This window comes from Sander vitreus, chromosome 15 (genome assembly GCF_031162955.1).
Source record: "Sander vitreus isolate 19-12246 chromosome 15, sanVit1, whole genome shotgun sequence".
Classification (NCBI taxonomy): Eukaryota; Metazoa; Chordata; class Actinopteri; order Perciformes; family Percidae; genus Sander; species Sander vitreus.
In genome coordinates this window covers 27,264,111-27,288,452 of record NC_135869.1, presented here as the reverse complement: position 1 = coordinate 27,288,452, position 24,342 = coordinate 27,264,111, and the positions used below count along the sequence as shown (strand labels likewise).

The 24,342-nt window shown below is 41.7% G+C and overlaps 1 protein-coding gene and 2 non-coding genes across 3 annotated transcripts; all 3 read left to right on the top strand.

Annotated features, from left to right (window-relative positions):
- Nucleotides 1-7,062: 7,062 nt before the first annotated feature.
- kri1 (KRI1 homolog) lies at nt 7,063-24,197 on the top strand. The gene is made up of 18 exons (XM_078269782.1): nt 7,063-7,272; nt 7,435-7,511; nt 9,444-9,546; nt 10,227-10,326; nt 11,075-11,129; nt 11,234-11,283; nt 12,319-12,445; nt 12,544-12,621; nt 13,876-13,985; nt 14,088-14,316; nt 15,522-15,692; nt 17,775-17,847; nt 18,854-18,963; nt 19,091-19,253; nt 20,362-20,492; nt 21,747-21,811; nt 21,905-22,000; nt 23,280-24,197. Exons 1-18 carry the CDS (start codon nt 7,188-7,190, stop codon nt 23,776-23,778), a joined length of 2,322 nt encoding a protein of 773 aa, XP_078125908.1. The 5' UTR covers nt 7,063-7,187; the 3' UTR covers nt 23,779-24,197.
- On the top strand, nt 19,981-20,079 carry LOC144530854 (Z30 small nucleolar RNA). The gene has a single exon (XR_013503158.1). It is a non-coding gene; the product is annotated as a Z30 small nucleolar RNA (small nucleolar RNA).
- Nucleotides 21,232-21,328, top strand: LOC144530853 (Z30 small nucleolar RNA). The gene has a single exon (XR_013503157.1). It is a non-coding gene; the product is annotated as a Z30 small nucleolar RNA (small nucleolar RNA).
- Nucleotides 24,198-24,342: the final 145 nt, after the last annotated feature.

Below are 24,342 nucleotides of genomic sequence, written 5' to 3'. Positions count from 1 at the left end.
AGGGGGGCCGGGGGTGTTTTTGTTGTTATTCTATGGAAACGTGACCTTCTTCCTAGAAAGTCAGGCCGGGATACAGTGAAAGGCGAAACCACACAGTTCCTAGAAATTCTCCCACAACTTGAGACCACCAAAAAAGGAAAAGTAACAACACCGTGAATATGAGAGTCTCTCTCTATTTTTATTTATTTGCACATAAAATGAAAAGATATATCAACGTGTGAGAGCTGAAAAGTCTTTTACAAAGCTGATACATTCTGAATACATTAATAAATACCCTTTCTAATTTGGTAATATTTACTTTTATGTTTATGTGTTAACATATATTTGCATCGTTGTCAACTTGAGATTGTCAGGTGATGTTTGTATATATAGATTAATTGGTTGGTGAATTTATTAATTTTCACTTTGAAATGTTTAATGAGTTTTAAGTAATCATCTATGAAGATCAGATAAAATGAAACTTCTTTGACAATCTTGTGGCCGTAGCTTTAATAAACAATGTTTGTGTTGTTTTCATTGAAATCCATGTTTTGGGGTGGCTTTAAGAGTAAGCCGTAATGACAGCTATCCGACAAAAGAGGGAAAACAAACAGCTTTGTGACCATGCTGATGATCTGAGGTCAAACCAAACCCATCAATGCCACGTGCAAAGTTCAAGGCTGAGGAAGCGTAGAAGTGTTGAGCTGATAACATGAATCAGGTAAAAGATTCAGTGACACGTCTATTGACATGTGGATAAACACACAAGTAGTTCCTGCTGAAAGAAAAAAACGCAGTTACCATAGACAGTACAATTAATGGACAAAGCAACGGAGCCCAGTGAAGGATATTAGAAGCTCTTTCCCGGTGATGGCTGAGCGTTACTGAGCAGCCTCCAACTGAGCTTGAAGACGTAGATGTGACGTGAGCAACCTGTCTGAAAGTTGGAAGTCTTCTGGTAGCTGTGCCAAGAGAAATCTCAATCATTCCCAATCTAGCAGAGACGGAGAGCGTAGGTATATGTAAGGAGATAACATAGACACAGGCTCATTATTGATCACTAAAATGATAGTTAACATTAGTCATTACACTTAAACAGCTGATGGAAGTCCAAACTGCCTGAGAGCTTCTCCTGTACTATACAGTAACTCCTCTACTATGAGACAGGAAGTCTCGTGGTTATGACCCAATCGTTAGCCTATTGTTATAAAAACGTCTGCAAAGGAGCCATAACGTGAGGTACAAGGTAATGGAGCCTTTTATACATTGTCGTGTTTCTTTAGAAATAAACAACGGACAAATAGAGTCTTTAAACGCTTCAGATGTAAAGTTATTCGCTGTCAAAGTGACGTCAAAATGAATGGGAGTCAATGGAATGCTAACGGCGGGTGATGGCTTATTAGCATCAAAATGGCTCCATAGGAGGTACGCTGTGCGGAGGCTGGCTTACCTCCTTGGCAGTTCCTGCCAAAAGAAAGAAAACAAGCACTTCCTGCCGACCAGGGGCGATTCCATGATTTTTTTAATGGGGTGGCAGGGGATCAATAGTCCGTCAGGGGGGCCCACAGGCATAGTATAGAAAATCTGCTTAGAAATATAGGAACTATTGGATAGGATAGAACAACACAATGTAGTTCTGCTAAGTAAAAAATCACATTCATTATTAATTTCACTTGTTTTCATTTTAAGCTAATTGTATATCCGAATACAACAAACAGGCTCAGGCTGCCAACAATTACAGTGCTGGCTTCAAGGTATCAGAACGTGGAAATCTTAATTGGTCATGTGACAAGGGCTGGGAAGATACTCTGATAGGTACTCTCATCCAATGAAATCCCAATTGTCAGATTGACAGCACTCTAGTCTAAAGGTTGGGAGTCGCCCCTGCTGCCGACTCTCAGATCCCCCTCTGAGGAATTCACTACTGTATATGATTATTAATAAAGCTACACATGGCATGTAAACCTTTCCTGATTCGACCCTGATTTTTAACACTTCACTGTCAAAGCAGTTATTGAGAGGCAGCCTCTAGCTCACCTGTTGGAGCGTGCGCCCCATTTCGGCTCAATCCTTGCCAGCGTCCCGGGTTTGGGTCCGACCTGGGGCCCTTCGCTGCGTGTCGTCCCCCTTCTCTCCCCCGTTTAATGTCTCTCTTCAGCTGTTCTAAATAAAGGAAACAATAGCAGTTATTGAGACTCCTGTGGGTCCATTTGTTTTGGTTTGCACAGACACAGAGTGCAGAAGATATCTGTTTTTCAAAGAAAGGTTTTGTCCGAATCCCTTGACATCATTAATCATTAATTCATCCACAAATGTCATGTACTGGCAGGATCATTCCAGGTACTTCCACAGCAGAATGGAATAAATACATGGCTAAAGTTGTGTAGTGTTTTCTACTCACTGCTAGATGTTTTTTCAGTGTGAGAGAAAGCCTTAACCCTTGTGTTGTCTTCCCGTCGCCCATGCAACGTGTCCTCCCAGGTAAAAATAAAAAGATTAACCCTTTTTTTAGGCGCATTTTTCAGCCCTTTTTTCCACTCCCACCGGATTCACCACTAACATCAACTTATTACCACTAGTTTTACAATTATTTTTGGAATTCACAATCAATAAACCTCATTTATATGAAATTATACCTATATACCTATAAATTATGAATTATTTTGACATATAGTTACGATTTAGTGGATAATCACAGACTGTTAGTCAGGATAATGTTTTGAAACCATTTCATTTTTTTCAAAATGTTTCTTCTTTCTTTACATTTTGATGTAGAATAAACATGGCAAGGATAACCCATGTTGCACAATCACATAAATATATTATGATATTTCTGAGCAGGTTCCACATGTGTAAGACATGTGATCTCCCAGAAGTGTGACGACACATTACTCCTCACCTGATCCTACATAAACAAAACCAACCAGTCAGACAGCCACTGACCTTTGCTCAGGCTGTTTTATTGGCCAGAGACCACCCCACACTACTCACCCTACAACAGCTTGACCAATGGTGCTACTCACGATATTTGATCAGTTTTGATCAAAGATGTTGTTGTTGGAGTTCTTAGATTTGACAGTTTATCAACTCAGAACCCACCCACTCTTACAATAAGCTCGTCATATATCCTCTGAACCCTCCTGTTGTTCTCGGGTCAAATTTGACCCATTTTCAAAAGTTTCTGTATTAGAAATGTGGGGTTGTTTTTCAACCGAAATATCAAAAAAAAAGAATGTGTATGGTTCCATACAACGCTCTTCACAAGTTAAATACATGATCAGTTCACTATTTTCATTGAATTTGGGTGTTTGTTTTATTAAATGTTATAGCATTTGAAAAAAAGAAAATGGTAACAGAACATGACAAATGTCTAAAAAAGCTTTAAAATCTTCGGAAAAAAGAGCCTAGAAAAAACCAACAGAGACATTGTCAAGTGTCAAAAACGTCACGTTAAAGTGTCGAAAAATACAGAAAAACTAAAACTTCCATAGTCACAAAAGACAACAAAAGGGATAAAGTTTGTCCCCTCAGAAAATTCTCTAGTTTCATCAAATTATTCCTAATTTTGGGAGGTAATGTAAGCCTATGCCTAATCCCTATCATATGTCAGGGAGACTTCTATTACGTTGTCTCTCTTCTCTTTAACGGATCAGCTGGGCAGTGGGTGTTACGGTCCTGTATACCAATCAGAATCGGGCACTAATGTTCTAACCAATCACAGCATACTACCATGTTTTACATATGTTCTCTCTCCTGCTTCTGTCAGTTGTATTTTCAGACGAGAGTGTGACCCTCCTCCCCTTCTACCTCCAGGCATTTTCGACGGTGTTCTCGGTCTTCTCCCGGCTGACGGCTCGTTTTTACGTCTTTCTCACCACCACCAGTGTCTAGATTCCATTGGGGGATGTGTTTGGTTTTCCTAAACATTAGATTTGTATAGATACCCCTTTACAATGGAGTCTAATCTCCAAATAATTATGTTTGTACTTACTTGGTTATATCTTATTAATAAATGTTTGCATATCTGCAACGGAGTCTCTCCTGATTGAAATGAAAATAGAAAATAATAATAATGATATATCCTGCAATCATAATTGAATTGAACGATTGATTTACTTGGCTTTTTATCCAGATTTGAATCAGTCTCAAATGCGCAATGCTGTATTCAATAGGTTTGCCATTATGTTTTTTGAAATATATCATTTAATATATAAAGTAAAGATATGGATCCATGTGTATACAACAGCGTCATCAGCATACATTTGACATTCTTTCCACTGTTGTGGAAGATCATTAACATGCAGGCATGAGGTACACCCATTGTTCATTTCATGTTACTACATCTTCAGATTGATCACATGATTGTCCATAGTTAAATCATGATTAATCTTACTTTATTGTACTTTAAAATGGATATTTTTCAAGTTTTAAATGCTCAAGCGGTAGGCCCTATTTGAGGCTGGGCGTAATCCGATGGTAACCCAATTCACATCGACACTACATTTCCTGCTTCCCTAAACTATGGAGCAGCCAGAAGCCTAAATGACTAAATGTGAGTATGTTAATTGAAACGTTGATAACGTTAACGCAGAAAGGGTAGGCTACTTGTAATATGACCTCAACTTACATCAGCACAACTCTAAAATTATGTAAAGTAAAAAAATACCGGTTTGGTGTTGACAACACAGGGATGTTACTTACCTAGCAATATCAGTGGCCTACTCCTTCACAATCTTCCTCCACCAACGTACACGCCAAGCTTCAGCACAGCAGAGTGGCGGGTATGTATCACTGCTGTAGAGTTGTCACTGTACACAAGTTTTTGCACACAAAACACATGCAATATGATGTTTTATTATGAAACTACCCAACAATATTATAAGCCTAAAGTACAGCTACATTGATTAAACACTTGTTGTTGATTGACAAAACTGTTTTGCTTGTTAGGATTTGTTTGCATTGAGTACTTTTACTTTTAATACTTCAAGTGCATTTTCCTGATGCATACTTTTACTTACAGTAAGATTTTCAATGCAAGACTTGCACTGTATTTTTACAGTGTGATATTAGTACCTTTACTTAAGTAAAGGATCTGAATACTTCTTCCACCACTGATCTTATGTAGCCTGCTATGTATCATGTATTATACATTTGTTACATTTCTTTTATGTTATTTGCCCTGTCAAAAATTCACGTGTGACAGACAATAACCCTTTCCGTATCTTATTTTTTATGCCATGCACAAGAGCTATCTGATGATCAATATCCAGTGCTTAAATCAGGTCGAAGTTTTGTGTTTACCTGCTGACATGATAATGTGTGAGTTAGCCTATGTTATTCTGTTTCAGGGGGGCGTTCTTGATGTTTTGGGTCTATGTTGACCCTGTCAAGAGTCATGTGTGAGCCATGTCAGTCAAGTTTATTCTGGATGTTGTTCATCCCAGACTGCTCTGATAGGACATGACGTTGGACTGTTTGGTCTCCTCCGTCACACTGCCCCCGCGTTGAGTAACCATCCTCTCCAGTAAACTGGGGGGAAGAAACGGACGGCCTGTCCCATCAGTGAGTACACAAAATGACTCACTTTAAAAAATAGGCCTACTATGTTGGCCAGTGATTCTCAAAGTGGGGCCCGGGGACCGCCAGGGGAACGTGGCACTCTGCCAGGGGGTTCATGAAAAGTTTCCAGATTCGTTCAACTATACAAAATGCTTCATAGTTCAACAAATAATATATATATATATATATATATATATTTTTTTTAATCTATAATGGTTATTACATTCTAATTTAACAAATCTGTAACTCTTAGAATGTGCAAATATGTTTAATAGCCTATATGTCTGATGTCTTTCTAATACATTTTTCTTGTGTTGTTCTGTGCTCTGGGTTTCTTTAAACTTATATATATATTTATTTAAATATATATATATATATATATATATATTTTTATTTATTTATTTATTTATATATATATCTATTTATTTATTTATATATATATATATTTATATATATATATATATTTATTTATATATATATTTATATATATGTATATATGTATTTATATATGTATATATATATATATATATATTTATTTTATTTTATTTTATTTATATATATATATCTATTTATTTATTTATATATATCTATTTATATATATATATATTTATTTATATATATATATTTATTTATATATATATTTATATATGTGTATATATATGTATATATATATTTATATATATATATATTTATATATATATATTTATATATATATATATATATTTATTTATATATATTTATTTATATATATATATATATATATATATATATATATATTTATATATATATATATATTTATTTATTTATTCATATATATATATATATATATTTGTACCTGTGTGAGTTTCAATTATAAAAATTAAACCAAACCAAAAATGTTGTGAATGTTAGTGAATAAATAATTCCCCCAGTAAAATAATTAAAATAACAACACATTAATAGAGATTTGCTTCTGTCTTTCACAGTAAAAATAACAATATTTAAAGGATAAAGTGGTGAGAAAATGTGATCAGGTAAAATCGGTATTAGTGCGCCCCCTGGAGGAAACGGTACCACACTCAATGCTACTTTATACGTGATGAAACAGACAGCGTCAGGTAAACATGAGACTTGTAACTGCGGGGAAACTGGTGAACATGACTGTATTTAAAGAAGAGGCTAGCCACCCTTTTTACAGTCTACGGGAGCACCAAAGGACAGTTAGAGACAGGTGAAAAACAATTATAATACAAGTTTAATATCCAGAATATAATTAATTAATACAGATTTGCGTTTCTCAGAGTAGAAAAGGCATGGCCCGCCCTAATCTGCCTCTGATTGGCTAATACTCGTTGCCTTCTTTGGTTGGATTGGTTAGATTTAGTCATGAGGCGTGAGATTGGTTAGCGTTAGAGTAAGAGTGCCAAGGTAAGCCAATCAGAGGCAGAGTAAGGCAGAGCAGGGCGGAACATGCCTTCGCCATCCTGGGAAACGCATATTCGCCTCCGTTACAGTAGGTGGCGGCATGCACATTAAACGTTGCTTTGTAGTCCGTCCGGACTCCGGAAACCACCTGGTCCAGCTTTCCACACGCGCATGTTGTAGTTGGAATGACTTCCCTTTAATAGCGGGTAGTTTTAACTGTATCTGTAATCTCTTTCTTTTAAACCATGTCAGGCCAATCGGAGTTGAAAATCAACCCCGGCTTCGCGCAGAAATATGAGAAATACCGACAGAAAGAAGAGCTACAGAGACGTAAGTGTGTCACTGCTAACTTAGCTAGCTGATGGCTACACTGTCAAGCTAACAACACAACGTGGGAAAGAGTAACGTTAGCTAGCTTTTAAGTTGTTTTTCCGCGACGCTGTGTAATATCTGTGGGTATAATATATCTGCGTGTTGTGTGTTGTTGTGCAGTGAAGGACCGATACGGAGACCGAGCAGATGAGAGTGACTCCGAGTCGTCTGAGTCCAGCTCTGGTGACAGTGAAGTGGTTAGCATGGCTGCCTTTTCTCTCTCCACACTCTTATTTATTACACCTTTTTTTTATGTAATGTCATTGCTAGGCAACAGCCTGGCCCCTTGTTGACTTCCTGTCAGAACCAATCGAGCTGCTTCATTTTATTTACTTATTTATTTATACAAATCATTACAGTCAAATGCAACACAAACTACACAGGACAAATGACATACAGCATTACATCAGATACACAACATACAGGGGTACAGTCACAGCAGGCCTAGGTGGACAGGCTGGTAGGCAGAGGAAAAAACCTTATTAATAAACCTTAGAAAAAACATAGTTAGGGATACAGTTCCATAAGGATGCTGGGTTATTAATAAACGGATCATTTTGTATTATGGCGTGACTACACTTAGATTGGTAAGTGGTAAAGTCATGATGCGGTCTAGTGACTCCTCACACATCCCTTCAACCTTTTCCTATTGTAAACTGTCTAATCCAGTTCATTTTTAAGGTTGTGAAGTCTTAAAAAGTTCGCTCGATGGTGTTTTAAGCCCCCAAGGTCTCCTTCCAGGCCGCGCTGCGACCGTTGACTTCAAGGCACCTAACCCTAACTAGGGCTGGGCGATAGGGAGAACATCAGATATCACGATATTCTTGACCAAATACCTCGATATCGATATTGTGACGATATTCTAGGGTTGACAACTGGTGCTTTCACACTTAGATTTTAGATAAATAATCATCAGTAATGTGGACATAATGTCTAAGTGGGGAAAAGGCAAATAATAGAACAGCTGGAACAGTCTGGTAAGTTCAGAAAAGTACATCACTTTACTGTAATGCAGCCTTTAAAACCAGGAAAAGACACTTATGTCATATCACGATATTACGATATCCAAAATCTAAGATGATGTCTAGTCTCATATGACAATATCGACCTTAACCACAGAGTAGGATTTCTTTTGGCAGTGGGGGCAGGTCTGTCTGAATATTGTTGTAATAAAACAATACTATTTCTCATCCTATTTTATGGTACAACTGGTATTCCTAACAAATAGGGCTAATACCATATCATTGTGGAAATTTACTTAAAGCCTAACTCTCGCCAAAATGCAACCTAGGGTCTTTTTGTGAATGTACCTGAGTCAAACTTTCGTTTAAAAGCATATTTAGGACGGAAGCGTCACTTTTAAGATGGACCGTATTCTGGTTTTTGGGTCAAATGGCCTTTTGAATGGGAGTGCTAGGGGCGCTACGATGCTAGCCTCAAAATATCTGTTTTTAAACCACTAAGAAGGCTCGACACAACATGAGACTTTGCTCCAAGTATCACCAGGGACTCTACACCTTAACCACAGCACTGACAACATTGGTTGTATCCACAGAGTTTACTAAAAAAGGTTTTAAGCAACTCACGTTAGCTGTTGTTCCGGTCGCCGTCAGAAATAGTCGAGGGAGGAGAGTAAAGATGGAAAGCTCCTAAAGCTTAGTTCCATATAAATGCACGGATTATTTCTTGTTTTGTCGTTAGTGAAACACAATATTGACCTTGTAGTTGAAAAAGGAGCCTCGTATAAGATGACATTTCCTCCTATGGAGTCCGTTCATTCACATTCAGAGATCGCCTATTTTGGACTGGGAAAATTGAGGATAGCGTAAACAACAACAGCTAACGTGAGTTGTTAAAACCTTTTCTTTTTAGTAAAGTCTGTGGACACAACCAATGTTGTCAGTGCTGACAATTATGAGAGCGCCATAAGTAAGTCTGGACCAATCGAGCTGCTTGGTAGGGCGGGACTTGCATGGAAGTTACGTGGGATCCATAATAATGCGTCATTCACATACACTGAACAGGAAATCAACTTGGGGCCATTTATAATGTTTATATTTATAACTGTGAAATGGATAACCGCGTGTTACTCTCAACAACGGGCCGTTGTCTTCTTGTTACCCTCCCAGGAACTAGACCCTGAAGTTGAGAGGGATTTTTACCGAACGTTGTCTCTGCTGAAGAAGAAGGACCCCAAGATCTATGAGGCAGATGCAAAGTTCTACTCAGAAGGTGATTATTGCGTACATTACAGTGTGATATGCTGTCATTTAAAGCTGCAACGTAACGATTATTTTCAGTATCGATTAATCTGTTGATCATTTTCTCGATTTAATCGATTAGTTTGGTCTATATAATGCAAAAACCTGTGAAAAATGTTGAATCAAAAGCCCAAGATGACGTCCTCAAAGGTCTCGTTTTGTCCACAACTCAAAGATCTTCAGTTTACTGTCAGGAGGAGAGAAGAAACTAGAACAATATTCACATTTAACAAGCTGACATCAGAGAATTTTCACTCAAACCGATTAATCAATTATCAAAACAACTGGCGCTTAATTTCATAGCTCAGCTCTACTATCATTGGTATTACTGTCACAGTCTCTAGGATATCTTTTTTTTTTTTTTATATTAGATTAGATTCACCTGTATTGTCGTTGTGCAGAGTACAAAGACAACGAAATGCAGTTTGCGTCCAACCAGAAGTGCAAAAAGAGCAGAAAAATGCAACGTGATATACAAAGTATAGACGTATATGTGGTGCATAGACAGGACGAGAAATATACTGCAGTGTATAGTAGTATACAGTTGGTTTACAGAAGGTGGTTTAGAGTAATATAAATGAAATATAAATATGTGCAGTGTATTAGCAGTTACCTTATAAGACCTGTAAACAATACCTGTAAATCTTTCAGATGCATCCACCAGTAATGAGAAGCCTTCAACGTCGAAGACAGCAGTGAAGCCCATGTATCTCAAGGACTATGAACGTAAAGTCATACTGGAAAAGGAAGGGTGAGCGAGCGAATGGCTTATTTGAGAATGTGACAAGATACAAGCTACTCTTATTTTGGCAACATCTTTTTGCAAATGTAACCTTGTTAACAGTCAGTGTTTTCATTCGTTCATTTCGTCATTCGTTCATGCACGTTCATTTGATTCCCAGCTGCTACATAGAGTGTTTTGACCTCGACAACCCAACTGCATTTTACCGCAAACTTGCGACTGGTTAGCTTTCTAAAGCGGGCGCAATCGCTTGTTTGCTGAGAGTCGGGTCGGGGATTGTGAATGTGTGATTGTGTAAAGGTGTTCACCAGATAGATGCCAACCTTTAGTGAACTTCCAGCCGTCTTCTCTCCTTTACGGAGACAGACGCTGTGTGCACGGTGGGCTCGATGGTGTTTTAAGCCCCCAACGTCGCCTTACAGGCAGCTAACCCTCACCTTAACACTAGCATTACTTCTTTGACATAACCATTGCTGCCCTGCCTGGAAGGCGACATTGGAGGTGCGTGCGTGTGTGTGTGCGTGTGTGAGACGGAGGAGAGCAGGGAAAGGAAATGCAGAAGAACGTGTTTTAAATAGCGTTTAAAAAAATTAATAACGAAACGCACTGTGCGGCGGCCAGTGTTGATAGTGAGGCGCACCGCCACACATTAGTCAGTGTGTGGGAAACACTGACAGTATCGCCTTTTATTATTTACATATAAACCTGCTATTGTTCTTCTACTCCTGTCTCTGATCTTTTTGTTTTTACTTCACAGCAAATATGAGGATGATGACGACAGTGATGACGAGGAGGCCGCCAAGAGAATAGAGGTAGACCCTGTTACCAAATAACTTAGTAAATAACAGGAATATGGAGATAGTAACAGGTAAGAGATGTTTTTTTTTTTTTTAATCCTCTTTGTTTTCTTTCAAAGAGAGCTGCCTCTCCGAGCTACATTCAGGAGCAGCGGGAGCTGAAACAGAGGTAAGACTCAAACAATCTTAAAGTGTCTGGCAGTATGAAGGCCGATTTATGCTTCTGCGTTAAGTCAACGCCGTGGCTACGTACGTACGTACGTAGGTAGGTGGAGACACGGACCGTAAGCTGTAGCCTAACGTCACATCGCTCGGCCGTGGCTTGGTAGCGTTGCATTTCCCCCGACTCATTTCCTGGTTCTCCTTCTCCATCAACAACATGAAATCAAGGAGAGGGTTAACTTCTCCTGCTCCAGATGTCCCACCGTGGTCAGAAAGAACAGGGAGACACTTTGTTTCTCACTATGACTCTAGAGTCACTACTCGCTCCGAAGCTAATCGCCGTCACTCTCTCGCGCTGGTGATCCATTTGGCCGTGCGACGCTCCACTCTATTCCTATAGGTGACGTCAAGCGACTTTAACGCGCCCGCAAAGCATCCCGGGAAGGCGGCGCTGCATTTGAAAAAATGCTGCGCGTCCAAAAGCTGACCGATGCCCATCTTTATGCGAATGAATCCGTTGAACACGACACGACTATCCAGTAGAAGTAGACGAAAATCTTCTAAACTGACCTTTGTCGATCTGAAATGAAGACAGATTCAGCAACTGCACGACCTATTTCTCGCTTAAAATGTTTTCAGAAACACGTTTCGGTGAACTATTTTCGTAAAATACGAGATCATATTCTCAACGAGCCGCCATGACGCTCGGTTGAAATTCTCGAGCAGCCAGACCCACGTCACACGTTCGTCCAATCAGCTGCCGGTCAGGGGCGTGGAGCATCAACCATGGATGTATGACGTCGCGACACCACGCTTCAGTCGTGTTGCAAAAATGGATCAGCACAGTCACTCTCTCTACCACACACTCCACACACGCCGGCCCTGTTATTCTCTTAAAGAGATCGACGCACACACCAACGCACAAGTATAAAGGTCAGGCCACTTAAGGAGGCTGCGGAGAAAGCTCGGCGTGGAGCCTCCGCAGAAGCATAAATCAAGCTTCACTCGCACACTATTTACAGAAACTAAAACCTCTCCTCAGCTTCCGTAAGTTCATCCAGGACAGCGACGACGACGACGATGATGATGATGACGATGACGACAAGGGCAGTGGGCGAGAGGGACCATCCAAGCTGCTCATCAGGAGGATCAAAACACAGGAAGAGAAGGTCAGAAGCCGTTAGCAGTTCCATCCCATCTTCAAATAGAGACGTACAAAAGCATTACAGATCAGGATGGATTTCTCTGCTCCTGTTGCTGTTTGTAGGATAAAGAAGAGGCAGACTATGTGGACTGGCTGAAAGGCCAAGCTGACCTCGAGGGTCCGGAGGAGGTGAAGGACATGGTGAGTGTGTGTGTGTGTGTGTGTGAGAGATATTGGGTGTAAAGACCAGTTCAGACCAAAGATTTGTAAAGCTTCGATCGGGCCCAAAAAAATCAAGCCCGACCCTACCCAAGCCCGTGCACGTTGCAGTTTTTTCTGCGCTACAGGGGCGCTACAGAGAAACCTGTAGGGGGAGGCTATAGAGAAACCTGTAGGGGGGGGCTCTATAGAGAAACCTGTAGGGGGAGGCTATAGAGAAACCTGTAGGGGGGGGCGCTATAGAGAAACCTGTAGGGGGGGCGCTATAGAGAAACCTGTAGGGGGGGGGGGGTCTATAGAGAAACCTGTAGGGGGAGCTCTATAGAGAAACCTGTAGGGGGGCGGCTCTATAGAGAAACCTGTAGGGGGCTCTATAGAGAAACCTGTAGGGGGAGCTCTATAGAGAAACCTGTAGGGGGAGCTCTATAGAGAAACCTGTAGGGGGAGCTCTATAGAGAAACCTGTAGGGGGAGCTCTATAGAGAAACCTGTAGGGGGGGCTCTATAGAGAAACCTGTAGGGGGAGCTCTATAGAGAAACCTGTAGGGGGAGCTCTATAGAGAAACCTGTAGGGGGCGCTCTATAGAGAAACCTGTAGGGGGGCGGCTCTATAGAGAAACCTGTAGGGGGCGCTCTATAGAGAAACCTGTAGGGGGGCTCTATAGAGAAACCTGTAGGGGGGGCGGCTCTATAGAGAAACCTGTAGGGGGCGGCTCTATAGAGAATCCCTGTAGGGGGCGGCTCTATAGAGAAACCTGTAGGGGGCGGCTCTATAGAGAAACCTGTAGGGGGAGCTCTATAAACCTGTAGGGGGGCTCTATAGAGAAACCTGTAGGGGAAGCTCTATAAACCTGTAGGGGGGGGCTCTATAGAGAAACCTGCCAGCAAAAAGAGAGAAACCAGCGAAGAAATGGCCAGAACTGCATAGCGCCTCTTTAAATACCACTGTTGAAATCCCGGGAGAGTTGAACACAGCCAGACTCTGGACAGGAAAACTTAGCTATTTACCTAAATGCTACTATTCAAGTTTATGCTCTGCTTTTCAGCTATTTTTGTCAATTGTTATCATTTTGCCTCTGATTTTTCCTTTGGTGCTGGCTAAAACCTCTTTGGGGGGTGCCAGAAATTCCTCTTATGAAGGGAAACCCTGATCATTGGTCTGAACTGGGCTTAAGAAAGCTTGGTGGGAAATAGGTTTTGGCTTGCTCAGTAATGAGACTGTTTTCTGTTGAGACAGAAGTACTTAAGGGACTACTGGAATGACCCAGAGCTGGACGAGAGGGAGCGTTTCCTGAGAGACTACGTCCTCAACAAGGGCTACCTAGATGAGGGCGACGGTGATGAACGGTAGGTTGCTGCCTGTGTGGATGTTGTTTTTTGTTTTTCCGAGCAAGCTACGAAGTGAAGGAAACGAGGCATTCATAATGCAAACTCTCCCGACGCATTAAGGATCCCGACCTACGAAGAGGTGATCCAGGATGATGTGGACGATTCGGAAGAGGAAGGGGAGACTTTCTTGGAGCGGCAGGCGGACTTTGAGAGAAGCTACAACTTCCGATTTGAAGAGCCCGACGCCCAGCGAGTCAAGACGTACCCCCGCAGCATCGCCACCTCCGTGCGCTCCAAAGACGACCGCAGGAAACGCAAAAGGGAGGAAGTGAAAGAAAGGAAGGATAAGGTGTGTATTATGTTATTATATTATGTTGTATTATGTTCAAGCTTTTGTCCCCTCCAGTATGAACCTTTGCTCCCTCTGCTTCTCACTATCAAACTCATAATCCATTATCATACTATGCTATGACTTTTTTCTAAATATTGTACTATGACGTTTTTATCACTTATTACTATATAGAGCTGGGTGATATGGAAAAAATCAAATATCACAATATTTTTGACCAAATACATCAATGTCACAAAATATTAACACAATGATAAATAATCCCCAATAATGTGGCTGCAGTGACTAAGTGGGTAAAGCCAAATAATGTAACAGTCTGGTAAGTTCATAAGGATTCATCACTTTACTGTAATGCAGCCTTAAAAAACTGAAAAAAGACAACACTTGTGTCATATCACGATATTAGGATATCCAAAATTTAAGACGATATTTAGCCTCATACAGTGGCTTGCATACGTTTACACACCTATGCTAAAGTTGGCTAAAAAGAGGAATAAAAAAACATCTTTTAGCATGAGATTGGCATGGGGTACTTTCCATAAAATCATCTCTCAATGCAAATCAAACCAGCTATTAGACTAACTGAAATACAACCAGGCTAATCTGTAGGTATGGTGAAGGGTATGTGATGATGGGGGGGTATGGTGAAGGTGATGTGATGATGGGGGGGGATGTGATGATGTGGGGGTATGGTGAAGGGGATGTGATGATGTGGGGGTATGGTGAAGGGGATGTGATGATGGGGGGGGTATGGTGAAGGGGATGTGATGATGTGGGGGCGAAGGGAACTTTATCAGGATCATAGTATCCTGGATCCATGAAATAACTGGCCTTTCAAAATAAAAGTCTGCCTGCCTCTATGGGAATTTAACATAGGGGTGTACTGACTTATGCTCCCTGTATTTTAAGGAAGAACATTTACTTATTTACGATACATTATTCATTCACAAAGATAATTGGTGTCCTTAAAGGCTGGATTTTTTCCTTTTTTTTTTTTTTTTAATTAAGGCATTAAGATCATTTTTTTTATTCCTCTTTTTAGTCCACTTTAGCATGGGTTCATAAACTTATGCAAGCCACTGTATATCAATGTCGATGTAATATAATGATATATTGCACAGCCCTGCGTCGTTCATTAGCTAATATAAACCCACCTTTCTCTCTGCGTTTCCCTTTTGCTCCCTTTCCCCAACAACTGGTTTCAGGAGAAAGAGCAGAAGCGCGAGCAGCTGAAGCAGCTGAAGAACCTGAAGCGCAACGAGATCATGGAGAAGCTAAAGAAGCTCCAGGAGCTGACCGGCAACGAGCAGCTCGCCTTCAGTCAGACTGACCTGGAGGGAGACTTCGATCCACAGCAACACGATCAGCTCATGCAGGTGGCCGCAAACACACACACTTTCACTCACAGCTACGAAAACATGGAAGAAAGCGGACGCTTAAATGATAATGAGCACCGTCAAACTCTAAAATGCTGCCATCCAATGAAACTGAAAGCTCAGTCTTTGTTTTGTTTTTAAACTTGCAGACTCTTCCTTAAATACTGTCATGCTGCTGCTATTCAGTGTAAAAACAATAAGAGCTACAGGTTAGTTTTTGGGCAGTTGATGTCTGAATGACGGTCGCCTTTTTCCTGCTCATACAGGTGCAACTAATTAAACTTGTAAAGTTATCAGGGATGAGTGTGTGTTGCCTCACAACAAGAAGTTCTCTGGTTTGATCCTCCATAGTCTATATCCTTGACGTTCCACTCATTTAGGCCGGTTATCCGTTGCCTTGGGCTTCCTTTGTGTTGGTATTTTAAACTGGTGGATTGCTGAGGACTATGGTTAACTTCTCCTCAGCAGGAGGAGACAGCTAGCTAGACTATCTGTCCGTGTCTGTGATTGGACAGATAGTCTAGCTAGCTGTCTGGATTTACCCTGCAGAGATCTGAGGAGCAGTTAACCATAGTCCTCACAAATCCACCGAACACAAAGAAAGCGGAAGGAAATGGAAAGCGGAATTTCCTGCAGCACTGGAGCAATCCCGGAAGAGGAATTCGAGGAAGGATGTAGACTACCGTAACGTTGACAAGTCTGACATATGCCGATTTCATGCCAGTCAACGCTACAATTAACTGACAACATAAGTTATACGAGTTACAGTTCTCAAGGACGCGCACACAGACGCGACAGCACGGTCTCTTTTTCCCTTTCTCTGAACTTTCCCGCCGTGTGTTGGGCGTACCCGCTCGCGGTGTGAAGTGCGTGGCCGCGCTATTCTTGAACATGTAGGGAACCTCGTTAATTAACCTGCAACATGTCAGCTGTTTGGACATTCTTCAGCGTGTGTGCAGAAGATAACAAGTTTGCAATACACAACACCTGCAAGGAAAAAGTAGGGCGTGGAGGGAAATCACATTTGTTTAGTTGGATATTGGATGTGAAAAGAAGGAAATGGTTCCAACGTTGCACTTTAGATGTGTGTGAATGTCCCACACCAGGAGTAATTTATATAGTTCTATTTTATAGTGATCCATTATCTGTTCAAAACATGTTCTATTAAAGAAAAGATAAAGATATAAAGACTGTAGTTTAAATTCGCTTTTCGTTCTCCTTTGGTGGTTCACATAATTTCATTTTTGCGCCGAGAATGACCGCCAAGCAACTGTGTTGTTGTTCCTAAGTGCCTCGCAGCACAGACGGTGAATATATAAACGAAAGTGTGAACGTTCTGTCACGAAACAATCGTTGTGACGTAATGTTATCCTGTCACTTTTGTAAGCGGATATACAGAAATCCTGGAGCTTTCCTAGTGGGTATACGGCGTATACCTTTTTCACGGCAGACATGTTGACATGTCATAGTAGGAAAGGCACAGGTGTGTTCAAACCCATTAATGATGGCTGCCTTCCACTTAGGAGAGGCCCTGGTGTTGTACATGGAGAGAAAGAGACGTTGTTGTTGTTGCTATTTTCAGGATTCTGATTGGCTAATGTGGGCTTGAGCTTCTCGTTACACTGTCACCTACAGGTTTGGCGTGCTCTTGACGGCACTGATGGCATATATACACGGGTACATACAAACTGACAGCTGTGCACGATGTTATTTTTGAAAACGGAGAGGTTGAAAGGTCCGTTTATGAAAATAGCCGGCCACATGTAAACGTAGCATCAGTGCATGCTCTCACTGTGGCCAGCTGGGTACAACAGAGCCATCGTTAGTGGGATCAGTAACACCTGGGCTCCTCCTGCTGCTTTCACAAACAGGTGTTCTGAGTTTGGCTGATTAGACTTGTGCTCAGGGAACTCAGCAAGCTGCATCTCCACTTAGAGGTTTTAAACCAGCCAATGTGGAGATACTACCGCTGACCATGGGAGCACACTCCTACTACCATTTTTTTTCAAGGCCATGCATTCAGGCCTTGCATTTAAACTTCTAAGTGCCATTTGCTTTATTTGTTTTCCTTCCTGTTTGCAGAAGTTCTTTGGTAAAGAATACTACGGAGAAGAAGAGGAGGGGAAGCCTCAGTTTGATGATGATGAGCTTGAAGGTAAGCCTGTGTTTTCTCCCGGTTAGCCGACGCAGCGGTGTTCAGACCTGCATGTTTTATTTGAATGCAGTCAGGGTTCAATATTAGCACCAGCCAAATGCTGCTAAAATGTGCAATTGGCTGGTAGATTGGCTTCACTCGCCAACCAAAAAACCAATAGTAATCTATTGGGTAGCTGGTAAGATTTTACATTTTATTAGCCATTTGGCTGGTGGACGTAAACCCTGAATGGAGTAGTACTTTTTACGTGGGTAGTTTTTACGCTCCGTATATAGTAGTACTTTTTACGTGCGTAGTTTTTATGCTCCGTATAGGTTCACATGGTTTAATTTCCAAAAAACATGTTGTACTGCTCATTGCTGCAGCTCCTCTTCTCACCCTGTGTGTTGAGCTCTCTGTTTTAGCTACAGAGTGAGACATCTCACTTCTGTTCCATCTTTGTTGGGAGTCGCACATGCGCAGTAGCTAGGTAAGGACTACTAGCCAGTCAGAAGCAGAGTATGAGGGCGTGTCCCTGACAGTACCTAGGTAAGGACTACTAGCCAGTCAGAAGCAGAGTATGAGGGCGTGTCCTGACAGTACCTAGGTAAGGACTACTAGCCAGTCAGAAGCAGAGTATGAGGGCGTGCCATGCTAGCAGCTAGGTGAGCATTATAACGTGTGTTCCAAAGTGACCACGTTTGTCTCTGAAGTAAAGGCTGGACTACAATAGAGCTGTTTTGGAGCAGTTTGTGAACAGTGTTTTCTGTTGGAGATGGTAAGTCCCTTTTGGGGTGGACTTTGGGGAAAAAGCCAAAAAGCATAATATGAGCACTTGAATTCACGTAAGATTCAAGGTTTCTTAAAGTTTTAAAAGGAATGAGGGGAGATTAATGCAGAGAAGAATCATAGGACTTTAATACTTGTGTAGCAACAAGAACCACAATCTGTCATTTCTTTTATTTCCTAGTGAAAAATGTTCTGGTCATTGCATTAATGTGTCATACGGGGCTTGTGTGTGCAACAGAGCACTGGAACTGGGACACTTGGACCGGAGAGGAACGAGAGGAGGACGGTGATGAAGAGGAGCAGGAGTATGACGCCTCTGGGCCCCACTGTGAAGATGACAACTTCATTGTGAGTAGACGCAATTTTACTGAAAGCAACCATTCATTCTGGGAAGTTGTCAGCTGAGATCGGCTGGACAACATCTTTTTGTTGTGTTGAAAAGAGAAACTGACCAAAAGTCATCCTGTTGAAATAGATGGATGCGGACTACGACCCGAACCAGCACACCGCCTCCAAGAAGAAGAAGAAAAAGGAACGGAAGAAGATGAAGAAAGAGGATTTGCCACAATCGGGCAAAAAGAAGAAAAAGTCTCACTTTGCAGAAGTCATCACCAAAAACAAGCCTGTGTTTGATCCACGTAAGTGTCAGTAAAGTTTAGTTTATAAGGATCCCCATTAGCTGACGCCTAAACGACGAGCTAGTCGTCCTGGGGTCCAAAACGACATTAAATCAGACGATATTAAAGTCTGTATTTAGTCGTGCAACAGAAAACTCAGATTGGACAGATAGTCTAGCTAGCTGTCTGGATTTACCCTGCAGAGATCTGAGGAGCAGCTAACCATAGTCCTCAGAAATCCACCAGAGGTTAGACAACAACAGAAACACAAAGAGGAAGGTACCGGAGCATTCCCAGAAGTGGAACGGTGAGGATATAGACTAGCCAATCAAGGTGTGTGTGTGTGTGTCTTTTTATGCACTTTTGATGCTTTTCAATGCCTTTAGACTTTTTTGGAAAAAAATTTAAGGTTTTGTTTTACGTTTTTGACACATTTTGCTTTTTTTTTGACATCTGTATAGGGGCCAGTAAAAATCTACTTTGGGCAAGTCGTTTTTTTTTGTTTTTTTTTTCCCCCACTTGCACGACCAGACAAGTGATCCCCGCACATAAAGGAAAACGTAACAAACACGTTAAAACAAAATGGAAGGAAATGACTAAAACAATCTAAAATGCTATTACACATGACTACACAACATGAAACTAAACCTCTTTCCAGAAGGGAGAGGCTGGGATTCACCGGTAAGCTTACTCAACCTTTTCACAATGTGTTGATGTACGTTTGCTGACTGGACGTTGGTTGGTAATGCTGCAGTGATGAGCCTTGAGGTGACTGATCTGGTATTGCTTTCCTCCGGGGAGAGCTCTGACCAGGGAATGATCTCAATTTAATCTTCTCTCTGAGCAGACCACACGGCAGCAGACGTGACTGACAAACTCTTAATCCACCCCGGTGTGACACGTAGGTTTAGAGTTAACGTCTAGGTAGCTCAGAGACAAAGGAGAACAATGTTTACTGCTTCACTTTAACAAAAGGTAGCTTACGACAAGTTATAGAGTTGAGACTATTGTATGTAACTTGTCTTGCGTGTAAGTCTCATTTAAAAGATATAAACATTGTAAGTGAAGGAGTCGTTGAAACAGAACTACCCTGGGGTCTTCCAACATACAGTAACTGTTTGTATTTCAGAGGAGAAGAGCTTTGAGCAGTACCTGGACGAGTACTATAAGCTGGACTACGAGGACATCATCGACGACCTGCCGTGCCGGTTCCGCTACAGGCAGGTCCTGGCCAACGACTTCGGCCTGAGCACCGAGGAGGTGAGAACAGCACTACTTCCAGCTTCAGATACTGGAGCATTCAGAGCAATGAATCCTCGAGCCATGGTTTTTATTTAGAGCGATTTTTAAACAGGATGATGTAAGCAAGGACCTCCCTTCTCTGAGGGTTAAACTCTGATAGCATCCAGGACCAAACTCTTTTAGTAGTGGTGGTGGAGGATTCTCTACATGTGGACCACTTTTTGACAGACTTTCTGTGGCTAGTTTCAGCTGCTAAGCTATGATTGGACAATATCTTTTCGGGGGCGGGGTCTAGAGAATGGTCAGTTGTAATTAGGGCTGGGTATTGTTAAATATTCAATATCAATACCGTGACTTCGATACGGTTCCTAACGATACTTTTTTCGATACCAATTTTATAAAACAAAAAAATTACAACCTTACACATTATGGCACAAATGTCAGCTCGTACTACGTGAGCCCCGTCTTTGTGTAACGTTGAGTTTTTTCCTGTGTCTCTGCGACAGGGTAACGTTAGACAGCCAATCCCAAACATTAGATCTCGGTAGAAGCACACTGCATGCTGATTGGCTCACTGATGCTGATGAGATTCACTCCTTAGGTATTGAAATTGGGTTTTGAATGACGAGGCATTCTTCGATACTTTAGAGGCAATTCGGTCGGTGCCTAAAAAGGTACTGAATTTGGTACCCAGCCGTAGTTGTAATATGGGTGAGAACAAAGGATACGTTTGCTGATTGGACGTTGGTTGGTAATGCTGCAGTGATGAGCCTTGAGGTGACTGATCTGGTATTGCTTTCCTCCGGGGAGAGCTCTGACCAGGGAATGATCTGTTTAATCTTCTCTCTGAGCAGACCACACGGCAGCAGACGTCAAGTATGTAAAGGTGCACCATGAATCCTGCATGGTCACTTCTGACGTTCCAAGTACATTTAAAACAAAACGGAGCAAGCTCGCCCCCCATGTTTCCGTAACTGTCATGACTGACTGTCATTAACCCCCTCCCCCAACCATCTTGTCGATGATTGGCTGGAACGTGGTTTGTTGTGTTTTGGTGCACAGCCTGTGCCTCTAGTGTGTGTTTGACGTTTACGACCCCCGACCAGGCTTTTTCACGGTGTGTTCAGGGGGCAGGCAGCTAGCGGATCAGGGAGAGATGTCTACGATTTGAGACAAACTCTTAATCTGCCCCGGTGATACAAAACCAATGTGTTGCAGAAAGACATGAGCTGTAGATTTTGAACTAATTAAAGACTCTGGTTCTTCCCACAGATTTTAAATGCCAACGATACGGAGCTGAACCGCTGGTGCTCTCTGAAGAAGACGTGCATGTTCAGGTACCGGCTCCGTCCTTCATGTTTAAGTGTCCTGCCTGTTCTGTTGTCTCGGGTCATCTCTTATACTCGGATCATTTTCTTTTGTTCTCTCAGGTCTGACAAGGAAGAGACGAGTGATTTGAAGAACTATATCATCAAGGCTCAGAATGAAAAGAGGAAAAAGGAAATCTTGAGCTCTGTGTATTCTGAGTGAGTAGAAAACAAAACCCAACATACTAATGAGCTGCACCAGGGATAATAAAGAGGCCAAGTCCCTCCTCTTACAGTGGACCACCACGGGACTATATTCCGGAAAGAATATGTACAGTAGTGAACGGAGAGAAATGATTTTTTGATCCCGTTTTGAAATGAGCCATGAATTACACATTTGGTAATTTAAAAGTTCATTTTGCAAGTCAAGAAAGTCTCCGTTTTTTTTGTAAAAACGGAAATATGACTGTGAAAATACATAATTAGACTACTCACCCAAAGTTGCACAAGTGACGTTTTGCTGAAGCTACGACGTCTGTCTGGTACCGGTATGTTCTGTTCGTTACTCAAACGAGCAACGGATCTTGTTTGTTTTTTCACCTCCCCAGCTGATAAAATGACGCTGGGTAAAACGCATCAGGTAAGATAACGTTACATGTGTCGTGGGAGATAGTTAAGCTACCGAGCAACCTGAGCAGCAAACAATGTGACGTATAATGTGCGAAACCAGATATAGTTCACTGAGCTGTTTCATACAAAACTAAAGTAGTACTATGACAAACCGAGACCTTGCAAAATTATCTTTTAACAACTTTTAAACAACTTAACGAACGTGTGTAATTCATAGCTCAGTTCAAACGGGATCAAAAAATGATGCACTACCATTAGGGTTGGGCATTGAGTTTTTTTCCGATACCGGTGCTAAAACGATACTTTTAAAACGGTGCTGGTGCCTGAACCGGTAAAAAAAAATAGGGTATTTTACAATAACTTTGAATGCACCACAAGGCTTACTAGTTTCAAGTGAACGCACCATCTGTGTTTTTCCGACAACAGCGGCTGCAGACTGCTTAACGTCCCGCTGTTGGAATCCATCCCTTTATACCGTTTAGCAGTCAGCATTTTAACCACGTTTAATACAGCTGCTAGCTAACGCTAGGCTAACGTTAGCTGCTGTCAAGTGAAGTGTTAACTAGCGTCACGTGCAGCGATGCTCCTGTACCTTTAACGTCTGTTTCAGAGCATCAGTGAGCAGCGCAGAAGGCATTTAATTGGCACCGTAATGAGGTGTTGCAATTCAGTCCGGTAGATATCGGTCATTTAGGCACAGGTGCTGTATTGGCACCAGGTTTCGGTACCCAACCCTAACTACCGTACATATTTTTATTTACGAAATAAGGTCCCATGGGGGTCCACTGGGAGGGGAGGGACTTTGCATCACTATAAATCCATTACGGGAGTAATTTTGTAACGATATGTATGTGAATTTAATCTATAGGGAAGATAAAGAGCTGGCAGAGGCTAAGACCAAGGTGGGGAAGAAGCGACGAGATCATCTGAAGGATGCTGAGAAGCGAGACGGAGCGACGGCTGAGGACGGCGACGCAGCCTCAATCCTAGACTCTGCGGAAGAGACGGTAGTCCAAGCTCTCCGACAAGCAGGAGACGAGGCAGAGGAGGAGGAGGTTCTGATACCCAAGAAAAAGATGAAACGGGAAGAGGAGCCCCAGACGGGGGTTTCTGCCGTGGCAGCGGCAGGTAAAGCTGACGAGGTGGAAAACAGGACTGAGAGGCCAAAGTGGTCCAAGAAGAAGCACAAGTCCTCGGGCGGACGCCTCATATCGGGAACCGGCGGGGTGAGAATAGGCGGCCGGGAGTTCAGCAGACAGAGACTGAAGGCCTACGGTCTGAACCCCAAGAGACTGTTCTTCAGACAGCTCGGCAGACAGAAACGAAAAGCGCAGGAGAAGAAAGAGAAGCAGAAAAACAAGGAGTGAGCCGCCACCTCTGAGATAACCGACCGTATCGTACAATCATTGATATTTAATGGTCTAAGAATTAAATGCTTTATGAAAGTTATTTACTTATGGCCTCAAAGTTCCCTTTTTTTTTTTTTTTTTATTTGAAAACTGCAAAGAGTTGTTTAAATAGTGGCTATAAATTTAGAATTTGTACCTAATAGTTCATACTTACGGTTGAGCATATGGTTGGATTATGGGTTTATTATTGATTTCTATTGCTAACATTCATTGTCTAGATTTCACAAAATGATGTAATAAACATGCAGTTGTATATGACACTGTCTGACAGTCTCTATGTAGAGTAAAAAGATGCTTAAAGTACTCATTATGCTCATTTTTAGGTTCATAATTGTATTTAGAGGTTGTATCAGAATAGGTTTACATGGTTTAATTTACGCAGCTCCTCTCTTTTCACCCTGTGTTCAGCTCTCTGTTTTAGCTACAGAGTGAGACCTCTCACTTCTGTTCCATCTTTGTTGGGAGTCGCACATGCTCAGTACCTAGGTAAGGACTACTAGCCAGTCAGAAGCAGAGTATGAG